The 13,082-nt window shown below is 37.9% G+C and overlaps 1 protein-coding gene across 7 annotated transcripts in view; it reads left to right on the top strand.

The window, feature by feature from the left end:
- Positions 1-13,082, top strand: part of PTPRM (protein tyrosine phosphatase receptor type M) — a 901,381-nt gene that overhangs the window by 504,305 nt on the left and 383,994 nt on the right. For all 7 annotated transcript variants that reach the window (XM_075533118.1, XM_075533119.1, XM_075533122.1 and 4 more), the window contains one exon: positions 10,345-10,546. In XM_075533118.1, coding sequence (XP_075389233.1) covers positions 10,345-10,546 — 202 coding nt within the window. The remainder of the gene's footprint in view (positions 1-10,344; positions 10,547-13,082) is intronic.

Here is a 13,082-nt window from a genome sequence, read left to right on the forward strand (position 1 = left end):
GCTTTCTGTCAAATCTTGACATAAAATGTAGAAGTTATACTTTAAACGATTAGTGAATTTGAATAGATTAACATTTCATGTGCTAAATGGCCAAAGAAAGTTTAAGTACCAACAGAAAACTTGGGAAAATCATTTTTGAAGTTTATATCTGTCAAAGAAGTTGCTAGCTGTACTACACGTGACCTAATGTAAATTAATCCAAAAAAGATGAAACAACATCTTGTAATAAAAATATCCAAAGAGTAAGAAAAGAGAAGCAAAGACAAAATCAAAATGGCATGCCGTGTATGAAAAGTACCTCCTCCAACTTGCTAATGAGTCAAGATGAGACATAAACCATGTGGTGCAGGGGAGAAGTACTGCCAGCTGACTCGTAAGGTCTGCGGTAACACCCCACCCTCCACTCCACACACGGGAGAGCTCGAGGCTGCCTGCTCCGTCAAGATCGACAGCTTCAGGAACCCTGAGGAGCAGTCCGGGCCCTGTAGGGACACTATGAGTGGGAATTCACTCCAAGACCATGGAGTTACAGAGAGTTGAAGTTTATGGTATCACATATCATTTAGAGAAGTCTGACAGACCGCTGATAGCAACATTTTGTCACGTTTAGGAGCATCTATCAATATTTAAACATTGCATATGAATGAAACTATTTTGAAGGGCTTATCAGTTCATAAGACACCTGTAGAGTCCGTTATGATGAGATGATCAAATCTTCACCTGCCTTGTGTGATGCTCTGCTTTAATTGCCTGCTAATGTACCTCAGACACAGCGACCGACCATCTCTTAGTAGAGGTTTGTACGTTGCTATGATGCAGAACATACTTCAGCAGAGCATGTAAGGTGCACTTGGTAGAGAAGCCTGGTGATCCTAAAATCATCCACTGCATACCCTGTGGATGGAGCAAGGCCAATCAGCATTTATCCATTAGATGTAGTGGTGACCATAATCCACAGGCTCTCTAGATGGCAGCTGGAAACATCGACTACTTCCAAATGCACAGGAATTTATGTTCAAGTAAATATTTTTATTACACTTCACTAGCTTATACAGTGAACTTCGTGAGAGCCAAAACTCACTAGAACTGAAGTGTTTTTTTCCCGGGTCTCACAGGTTCTGCCTTTGATAGGTTGCATTTGTAACATTTTTTTCTATGGATTATTTTAGTGGAAACTATTTGTCTTCCTCTCAGGTAATTTACCACCTTGTGTGGGTACTATGTTTCACAGGTCTCACTGTGTATCTCTTGCTTGTCTAATGTAGAAATGTCAGTTATACATCAGAAAGATTCTCTTTTTGTTTTATGGGTAAGGTATTATAAGAAGACACGAGTTATTTCTCCATAGATCCAATCGTTCTAACAGCAACTAACTACAGAAAGAAGTAAACACCAAAAGCAGACACTCATCATTAAATATGGGAGCTTGAGCACATAGAAAATTAAGAGTGGTCAACGAACTGGGGCATTGAAAAGTCAACAGATGAAGACCCTGGAGCAATGAGATTCTAAGCCTGTATAATTGGGTTCAATGAGTGATGATTAACAAAGATGAAATGATTTAGAATACAGAGGCCATATTAAGAAGTTTGCTTTCACTATTCCAGACCTCTGTGAGTCAACTCTAATATGCATTTCTCTCCTCCTCCCCCATTACTTTTCTACCTACAAGTAAATGATTCATCTCTATGGCACTTTCTGTTTCCCCAAGAACGTTCTGCTCTACCGCACATAACACCCTCTTTTACTTGTATTCTTCTGCCTTCTGGTGCTGTTTCTGCCCTCTCCGCCACTAGGATTTTTACTTCTCGTTCAGTTTTCTATTCCAGTCTTATGCTTTCTCTGTAGTGTCCTAAGGCCTCTCCTCTGCAGCCGTCATGTTTAATCAGTCACTTTTATGCACAGAGCACAAGTGCGTGGACTGGAGTTACAAGTAACTCACACTCTTAACAAGATTTTGTACTATTCTATTATTATTCTGTAGGAAACTCTGAGTTTAGAGGTTGAGGCCTTAAGCAGTGGAGGCCAAGATGATTTTGGAACCTTTTAGCCACTTACCTGCAGCTTAGGAATCATCCAGTATGTGAATCACATAGTTCTGCCTCACCTGATCTAACTGACATGTGCTATCCGTGTATCCATTTGCTTACTTGCTTGTTTTGACTGGAGACACACCATAGTATTGCTGAGACCTAACAAAACAACATCAGTGATCTTACAAAGTCTCCGTTAAAATAGTCTGAACTCTCAGCCAATGATACACTATAAATCTAAGAGAAATTCTAAAATTTCCTACTGGATCTTCCATAAAGTTTATCCTCTGTCTGGTATATAATAGGCACTTAATAAACAGTTATTGTATGAGCAAATGGAAAAAAACTGGGCCAAAACAGAGCTTTCCCTGTGGGTTAAAAAAAGGATACATACTTTGATGTCCATGAGAAACTACTGCTCAAGTCAGCATATGTTTACTAAATCTTAACTCAGAGGTAAATTGCCCCCTTCTCCCAAGGAGCTTTTTGAAATTCCTGGTTTTCAGATTCCCTGGACTTTGTGAATGGATTTTAGGGCATTCAAGGAGTTCCTGATATTTGTATATACATCAGTGTACAACATATGTGCTTTCTAAGGATGGGAAAAGGATTGGTAATTTTAGAAGTGCATTAATAAGGGTGTATGTGCATTTTCAACGGGCTCTGATAAAAAAAAGCACAAATCCCTAGCCTAGTTTATCCTGTAGTTATGTATTAGTAAATATGAACCCATCACTGGGCCAACCAATACTTTAATAAAATGTGTGCTCTTTATTCTGTGCTGGGGGAACAGTGATTCCACTTGCTAAGGTGTGTGTGTTTTTATGAGCACTTGCACACACCTGACGTTCCCAGGAGTGTTTGTAGGACAAAAGATATAGTGAGCACTAAATATTTACTAATCGCAAGACATAATTTACTCCTCAAAAAGAAGATGTTTTCCCATGAAACATTCCTATTTCTTTTGAATATTTAGATCATGCTTTAAGACTAAACAAAATATTTCAAAATATGCTATACAATTTATTGCCAAACTAATTATATGAACAGAAAGACAACAATAGGCATTCAACTGATGTAGCCAGTTTGAGATAGATCGTGTAAGGATTTACGGTAGCAAAAGTGGACATTTAACTCAAGTGATGATGTTGCTGCTTTTAGATATCCTACAGCCAGTTCCAAATGACAATGACTCTACATGATGGAATGAAACTTTGCCCCAACTTAAACCAGGCTCATAATCTTCCTGTGTTTGAGCCCACTCTTGCACCTCATATGTCAGTCCATCTCACTGAGGGTCTTCCCTTTCTTCTTTGACCCTCTGTATTAACCAAGCAGTGTCTTTCTCCAAAGACTTGTCTTTTCTGATAACATTTCCAAAGTAAGTGAGATGAAGTCTTGTCATCTATACTTCTAAGGAGTCTGCTAATGACATTTTTTCCAAGATAGATTTGTTCTTTCTTCTTTCAGCCCATGGTATATTTGATATTCTTCTCTTAACACAATATGGTTGTACTTTATTTAACTCCTCATAAGCTTTTTACTCACTGTCTTTAAGACTGTGGTATGCCATGGTGCTGCTATCACCATGAATATGATTCAGAGCTCAGGTTCAGCAACTCACTCTTTTGAAGTACTTGATTATGGCTAAGAAGTTTTCATAACCTTTCCCCTGTATGCTCTACTATATTTATGGGTATATTTGCAGCACATACAAGTGTGTTTGTAGAAATATCCTCTACAAACGTGTAATCATAATTATTGTCTCATTTTCCTACCCACACCTGTTCAGCTTCTGTGTCAGTCTATGCATCTTCTTTGTGCATATATCTATATACACTATATAGAATTGTGTATAGTTTTTATCCCTGTTGCCTTTAACTCATGCATCGTCCCAGTGGGTTTTTTTGCGACATTAATTTTAGCTGACCTCTTTTTATTATATATTGCCTTCCCTCTCACTGGAGTTAATAAGTGATTTACCCTTCTTTTTCCTCCCACTTCTGGTAACTATCAGATCATGCTTATTTTTTAATGAAAAACTTTTTTGACTTTTTAAAATAGTAGCCTCATGTAATATCTCTTCTTTTGTGATTGACCTATTTCCCTTACTATGACTCAGTAATTATACTTAACATAAATGTACTAAATAAATCAGTCAAGAAGCAGAAAATAACAGAATGCATAAGAACATATAGGACCTTAAATATGATGTCTATAAGAGACATACCTTAGACACAAAGACAAAAATAGACTAAAAATTAAAAGATAGAAAAATGTCACCAAGAAAATGACAATAAAAAATAGCAATGGCATTACTAATTTCTGATAAAATGTGTATGACCAAAAACCAGCATAAGGGATTAGAAAGGATATTATATGATTAAATGGTCAGTTGAACTTGAGAGCATAGCTATGATAAATATCTATTCAACTAATGTAAGAACCTCAAAATACATAACTCAAATTTATAGCAGAATAGGACAGAGAAATAAATAACTACAGTAACATAAAGAGACTTTAGTTCATCACTTTCCTTGAAGGACAGAACAACTAGAAAGAAACTTAGCAAAGATACAGGAGAACTCTATAGCACAATCAACCAACCTGACCTCACAAACATAGAGAGAGGATTTCACCTACAGTACACATTGAACATTTATCAAAATAGACCATGTTAGGCTGCTATGCAAGCCTCAATAAATTGGAAGACATTAAAAATTCTTTTCAGATCACAACATTATAAAATTAGATATCTACGCTAGGAAAATAAATGGAATACATGGGAACTCAGTAATACACTGCCTAAAAGCCACTTAGTACTTTTTAATAAAAATGGTTTTAATGAAATTACAAATTCAAATGTCACAAAACCCTTGGGACACAGACAAAGCACTGCTGATTAATTTAGAGCAATATAAATCAGACACCCTCTGTAACCCAACATCACCAACAATTAGAAAAAGAGCAGCCACATAAGCTGCAATCAACAGAAGAAAGGAAAAAATAAGAATCAGAGCACAAATACATGAAAAGAAAATTTAAAAAATAACAGAATCAACAAAACTGGATCAAATTTGGTTCTTTGAAAGGATTAATATAATTCACAAGCCACTGCTAAATCTAAGGAAGCAAAAGAAAAGGTGCAAATAGCACAAATGAAAAATGAAATTGGATACATAACAGCAGAGCCAACGGACGGAAAAAGAATGATAACAATGCCATGAAGAACTATACAAATGGCGCTCTGGTGCGACTGTGGGGCACGTGCTTAGCTGAAATCCTCAAGATTCTCAGTTCAAACCTTCCGACTGCTTCAGGGAAGAACTCTGAGACTGACTGCTCTTAATAAAGATATATAAGGTCACTATGACTCCATGGCAGTCGGTTTGGGGCTTTTATGAAGAATTGCACTTCAACAAATTTAGAGATGTCCCCTTTTAGAACTCCATAAACTATTTTATTCTTAAAACATTTCCTTTCTCTTATTTTTTATATCTTTTTGGTTTCTGTAATGACTCTCTACTATGGATTTTTATCCTGCCTTTTAGGCTACTTGGCTGGCTTCCCTTCCTCTGTTATAAACATCTGTATTCCTCAGGGTTTGCTGCCACGTCACTTTATCCTTTTCCCATAACTCCCTGTTGAGTGATCTTATTAATTCCTGAAACCAGAATATTCATTTAATGCTAGTCATTTACAAATCTATGTTTTCTGCCCACACCTCTCTCAAATTCTCTCAAAGTAACTCATATCTCCAGTTGGCTGTTGTAGGCATTTCAAAGTTGGCGTGTCCACAGTTAAACTCTTAATGTCTTACATGTCTTAATGTCTTACATGTCTTAATGTAAACTCTTAATGTCTTACATTCATATTATCCTATTATAATAAGTGGAGCTGTCTTTTACATAAACCCAAAGCATAGATTGTATTCTTGATTCCCCTATCTTCCGTTGCCCCATATGCAATTTTCCATCACATTTTGTCCAATATGTCTCTATTCATTTCTTGCTGCTTCCTCTGCCCCTGCCTCTGTCCTCTCCCTTACACGTAGCCCAGACACTATACCTGTTGGGTCTTCTGACATAGCTCCCTACAGTCTCCATTCCCTCACGCAATGCTCCAGACAGATGAGCCTGCCGCTTGGCCACCAATGTGGCCTTTTATTATGGGATATCAGACGCTTGTGTTTCACACTGAAAATCTCCAAAGGGCCACTCTTTTACATATCAGGGTATAGAACCCTCCATGGAAAAACCCCTGGTTACTTCCTGCACCCCACTAGGGACCATTCTTTCCTCATTTGGTAGACTCTAGCCATATGACCTCCCCTCTGGCCAGTATCTGTCCACACTTTCCTGCTTGGTGCCTAATGTATACCATTCTCTGTACCTGGACCATGCCTCTCCAAACTCAGCATAGCTGACTCTCTTTAAAACTGAAGTCTCAACAGTTTCATTGCATCTCCCCAGAGCACTTTTCTTCATCCACTCTAAATGTGTACATAGATTCTTCTCTGGGTACATTGTTTATTTATTCCATGGAAGATGACATTTAAAAATTATCCCAATTTGAATCCAGATTCTAAGCTACCTGATAGCAGGACCTTTAATGTTGATGCACACTAAATATTTGAATTAGATAAATGAATCAGAATACAGGTTAAGAAAAACCTAGTGACTCTTGGTGAAACAGTGAATCTCTAGCCTCTGCTCAGAGAAGAAGGCAATGTAAAGCCACAGTGTCAACATTAGAGAAATGAGTTGGGAAACTAATGGAAAAGCAGATCTTAAGCATGTAGCTAAGAAGTTCGGACTTTGTTCTATATGTGCTTCCATCCCACCAAAGACTTTATTAAGACAATAAAATGAACATAGTGATTAGCCTAATTCTGGTAAGAGGTTGTCGATATGTAAAGACATGCTAGAATGATAGCAAGAAATAGGGGGAAAATAGATATGGTATTAAATGATTCAGAAAGAATTTACAGGAGCCAGTGACTTAACGAAACACAGCAGCAAACATCACAAAAGACTAAAACATGACTTGAATTAAAAAAAGAATCTTAACAAAAGAAAAAGAAAAAATGAGATGGGGAGCTAGTGAAAGTTACAAAGAGCTCAGTTTGTTCATGTAAAGTTTGATGTTGTTGATGCCACTAGCTGCCAGTGGACTTTGTCTCAGTGAAGTGCTGCCCAGTCCCGCACCATTATCATGATTATTGATATATTGGAATGCATTGTTGTACCTGTTGTGTCAGTGACTCATTAAGGGCATCCTTCATCTGCACCGACCCTCTGAGAAACAACATGTCTCTTCAAAGGGTTGCTTCTTCCTGATGAAGAGCCAAAAAGTGAATTGAAGTCTTACCACCGACATTTCTAAAGAACATTCTGATTGTGTTTCTCCAAGGATGACCTGTTCCTTCATCAAGCAGTGCACAGAATGTTTGAGACTCTTTGCCAAGAGAGTTCAGATACATTAGTTCTTCTTTAATCTTTCATTCTCCTTATCCAGCTTTTGTCTGCATGAGACAACTGAACAGACCACATCTAGAATCAGATGTACCTGAGTCATCAAAGTGTAACACCTTTGCCTTTTAAAACTTTGAAGAGGTTCGATTAGGGCTGATTTGCCTGATATGATTTGTTATTTGACTTCTTGACTATTATAAGTTGGAACAGTATTCAACATAGAAGTAGCTATTCAGCTTTCAGACAAAAATATATGGCTGAGGCCCAAGCATAATTAGAAATGAATTTACACTAAATTAAAGCTTATAATTCTAAAAGGAGGCTTTCCTCACAACAGAAGTATTGAGTAGATAGCTTTATAAAGAAATAAAAGCCTATGTGAATATTTATTTTCATTGTACTCACCCCTCACTTATCAACTATTTTGTTATCCTGCATTTCATGTCTATGACCATAGTAAAACATTTATGATTTTGCACCCTACTGTTTATCTGGCAATGACTCTTACTGAGCTGGTGGTGGTGCTAGGTACCATTGAGTCAGTTCCAACTCAGAGCAACAGTGCAACCTAATGAACCTCCGCCCGGTCCTCGCTGTCCTCACGATTGTTAGGAAGCGTGATCACATCAATGGAACCACTGTAGCATTCCATCTTAATGAAGGCCTTACTATTTTTTGCTACCCTGTTACTTTACCAGGGACCGGTCTCTCCTGACAACATGGCAAAGTATGTGAGACAAAGTCTTTCCACCCTTGCTTTTTAAGAGCATTCTGGCTGAACTTCTAAGACAGATTGGTTTCTTCAAGTCCACGATACTGCCGATATTCTTCACTAAAACCATAATTCTGATGCATCAATTCTTTGTCCTCCTTATTCAATGACCAACTTTCACTTGGATATGAGGTGATTGAAAATACTACAGCTTAATTCAGGCACACGTTAGTCTTCAAAGTAGCATCCTTGCTTTTCAGCACTTTAAACAGGGCATTGATTGTGGATCCACTGTGTAAAGTGAGGGAGTCCCTGGATTATGTGCTCCCTCGGCCATAATTCTCAGTAGTTTGAAATCTGTGTAATTATGTAGTTATCTTCCACATGGTAATCTTATATGGTTATCTATCAGTTTTGAATAATGTCAATTTTCCTAAAACATCATTTCTTGCATGATGACTTGATCTTTGGTACCTAGCCTAATGTTGATGAGAGGGAAAGAGTGAGTATACATAGTGTCATAGCTATTGGGTTAATTGTTTATTCAAGGAACATTTAGTATCTGAATTACCACAAATGACCCCTCAGAACCCAATATTTGACACATTAGAGGTCCTTGATGAAAATTCTTTAAATGGGTAAATGAAGGGAAGAATAAAATTTAGGGAAACAAGTCTGCTTTCCAAGTTTTTGCCTGCTTCCTTTAAATGATCCTTTTCTTGCTCATTATTAGAATGGAAGACCCTTGATGACTCTGGACCTGATGTGATATTCCTGAAATCCCTTCAATAGCAGCTTTCTAGGAGATATAGCACTGTCTCTGCTTGACTCAGAGTAACCTTGGGATAGAAGTCAGGGGGTTAGCAGCAAGAACTCGGCCTGCCCTGGTAGTGTCAGACACTGCAGTGATTAATGCATACAGCAAACGTATTCTTTCCAGAGCTTAGTTTATCTCATCTAAATATTCTTTCAGAGAGGTCTTCTTAATTATAATGACATGGTGTAAATATAAGAAGAAAGAATGTCAATTATCACTTTGTATAATAACAGTGTTAGTGCACATGCACATAAATTATAAGCAAGTTTACCTACTTAAAAGCAAGAAAAGTGCTCAGGTTTGCAATTTAAAAGTTCTGAATAGGCCACATTTTAAAATTATGTCATTATAACCAGTGGAAGTCAGTAATCACCTACTAAAAATGCATGTTCTTGAGTAGTTGATGAATTACTCATATGAAATTCTTTAAAAACTCATTTGAAAGGGATACTATGCATAACTCTCCACATTGTAGACTCATCCACCTCGCTCTGGTCGGGCACTATGTAACAAAGCTTTAGCTTTGCACTGTCCAGTGTGGCAGCTAGTAGCCATCCTCGACGAGTCAAAGGTGAACTTTAGTCAATTAAACATGGCAGTCACACACTCACACTAACCACATATCAGGTGCACAGTAGCTACATCACGCTAAAGGGTATCATGCTGGACCATGCCGAACAGAGCATTTCTCTCCTCACACAAGGTTCATTTCTTTCATCACATAAGCTTCAGTAGAACAGTACTATTCTAAAGAAATGAGCCAGATCTGTAATAAGCTCTACTGTAAGACCATCAAGCAATGCCTTCTAGGATTTCCTTCGGAAACATCTCTCTTTACCCATATTGCTAAAAACGTGTGAAAGTCCCCTATTTCCTAATAAATAATAATCCCACTCAGAGTCAAATCATATTGTGGCCGCTAGATTAGAAACAATGCCTCACCATTATCAGACCAGTCCTTATTTGGTTGGGTTATATTTAGGCCTAAATCAACTGTAACAAAATACTAACTGGTATTTTGAAAGCAAATGACTTAAAGGTATTAAACCTACAAATGACTTAAAGGTATTAAACCTATTCTAATCTACTGGCTTTAAGTTCCTCTGTCTATAAAAGTAATAACTCATAAATGTTTCAGCAGAGTTCCTGTGCCCCTTCACGGGATTCAGGATTTGGACAGTCTTAAGTGTGTAGGAGAGCTCATCACCAAGTGACTGACAGTGCACACATCAGGAGGGTTTATTGGATAACGATGAAATCGTAGTCCATCTGCTCCAGATATTTTATCGCATTCTTATTCTTTTGCAGATCACCTACAAAGCTGTCAGTTCCTTTGATCCGGAAATTGATTTATCCAATCAAAGTGGAAGAGTTTCAAAATTGGGCAATGAAACACATTTTTTGTTTTTTGGACTATATCCAGGGACCACATACTCCTTTACCATCCGGGCCAGCACGGCTAAGGGATTTGGACCTCCAGCAACAAACCAATTCACCACCAAAATATCAGGTATCATAAGTTTTTGGGTTATGTCTTTTATCAGAAATTAAATTTCTGTACTTCTTTATTTTCTTCATCAAATATGTGAAGCTGCCACATTCTTTTTCAAACTAATACTTGTGGGCATGTGAAAATCAAGCTCATATAAGTAAGCACAGTACTTAAAATATTTATAATTTGGGGATATATACTCTCTCTGTGTTGGGAAGGGGCATCAATTTGAGCAGTTTGCACGGGAGGTCCTCCCCCGTGCATCCTCATCCCTTTGCAATCTTCAGTTACTGAAATAACAGCTTTGAAGAAAATCTCTGTAATGAGCCATGAATGATTGAGAGCTTAGCACAAAGAAAGCATAATGTAGAATCTGCTTCCAGAAGGATTTGCCTTCCTTGGGACCTTCCTTATTAGTAGTTCCATGTCCTGAAGAAAGAGGCAGCCCAGAGGGGAGGCACCAGACACTGGTGGCCTCCAGCTCTTTGCTTTTAGAGACTCAATTACAATAACCAACAAATGGCATAATTTGATAAATATTTCTGGGCATGTGCAACTGTGCAGAAAATGTATTTGTGCTTCAGACTAGAGGCAGTGAAGTTACCATCTGGAATGGGACCTATCACTGCAATGCACACGATTCCACGGGCATTTTCTTTCCCCTTTCCTCCCTTTGCGTATGAATGGAGAAGTCATTGTTTGAGTTTTGGCTGTGATCATTTTTGTTAACTGCAGTTTGGATGGATTGGGGGTAAAGTGTATGATATTTCCCTTCCATAAACCAAGGTTAGATAAAATATGTAGTAGCTGGGTTTTTATTCCAACTGTCCCTCCTTTATATTTTGAAAGGGCTGTTGATTGGAATTGAAGACTACATGTGGAGTATTCAAATTTTCTGCTAGGTTTTAAGGGATGAATATTTGGATACTTATGTTTCAATAATTATAACTGGAATAAATTTCATTGAGTAATTTTATGTACAAGCATAAAAATACCTTAAAACTTAATGTACATATGATACTTCAAAGCAGGGGTCCTCAAACTTTTAAACAGGGGACCAGTTCACTGTCCCTCAGACCCGTTGAAGGGCCGGACTATAGTTTAAAAAAAAACTATGAACAAATTCCTATGCACACTGCACATATCTTATGTTGAAGTAAAAACACAAACAGGGCAAAAACACCAGGTGGGCTGGGTAAATCTCGGCGGGCCGCATGTGGCCCGCGGGCCGTAGTTTGAGGATGCTTGCTCTAAAGAATGAGGTTATAGGAGCAATGTAGAGAACTGGAAAAAGGGAAACGGCACAAAGGGGATTAAAAAATACAAGTTAGAAAAATGACATAGATATACAGATGGGTGAGTAAAAAGAATACCGGTTAAAATTAGAAAACTTAAATCTTATCAATATTTTTGTGCTTTTGTTGTTTTTCAATGTACTCCCTCTCTGAATTTACACTGGTTGCAAACTAAAGACCATGAGACCAGTGTTTGAATTTGGATGAGAATTTTAAAAAGCAAATGTATGCCAGTAATTAAAACTTTAAACAGATGTTTTGTTTTATTTTTTGAAATTTCTCTTGGGACCTAACTCATAGTTCAAGAATTTTTATCTTTACCTAAAAAGTATAAATTGTTTTATCATTTATATTGGATGAAAATTCTGATCAATATGACACTAGCAAGTTAACAGTATAGTTTTATCAAAAAGCTAAGGTATTTGACATTTTATTTAACTTTTGCCAACTTATCAAGAATAATTATGTGATTTGTGGTAGGTTTCTGAGTTGTTAAATCAGAGTTAAGGCCTCAATCCCTGCGTCCTCTTCAGTGCTGTACTCCACACTGACTGACTTAAAAACGCCTCGCTGCCATTGAGTCCAGGCTGACTCCTCATGGCCCTTCAGGACAGGGTAGAGCTGCTTCTGTGTGTGTCTGAGACTGGGATTCTTTATGGGAACAGAAAGCACCCTCTTTCTCTTACAGAGCAACTGGCGGTTTCACACCGCAGACCTTGTGGATCAGAGACCGATTCATAACCACTGTGACATCAGGGCACCTATGAATTTTCTCAAATTCCAATTCCAGCAAGTCACTCTGACTCTCACAGTGAAGATCTTTAGTAAATCAAGAGTCTTTTCTTACATGGAAATTTTATTGTCCTAGAGATTGTTTTTAAATATGCATCACACGCAATGTAATAAAAGATGTAAGCATTTTATTCAAGAAAGTGTACAGTACACTTTAAGCAATGAATGTTCGTAGTGTGCCTTTAGCCAGAACCCAATCAAGAAACAAGAGTATTACTAGACACTTCATTACCTGTCCTTGTTCTTTCCCAGTTTAAACTCAAGGTCATTGAGGTTCGCGTAATCCATTTAACAGTCTTCCTGTGCATTCTCGGAGAGGTTATTCCTGAAACTCCCCATCGTCTGCTTAGATGATAACTGCAATTTAAACTGTGTTGTTAGGGTCCATGCAGTCAGCCCTGACCAGCATCCAGCTGCACAGACACCGCCTTGTGCTGGTGCTCCATCTTCACAACCGTCCCCATGCT

The sequence above is a fragment of the Tenrec ecaudatus genome, chromosome 15, assembly GCF_050624435.1.
Source record: "Tenrec ecaudatus isolate mTenEca1 chromosome 15, mTenEca1.hap1, whole genome shotgun sequence".
NCBI classification, from domain to species: domain Eukaryota; kingdom Metazoa; phylum Chordata; class Mammalia; order Afrosoricida; family Tenrecidae; genus Tenrec; species Tenrec ecaudatus.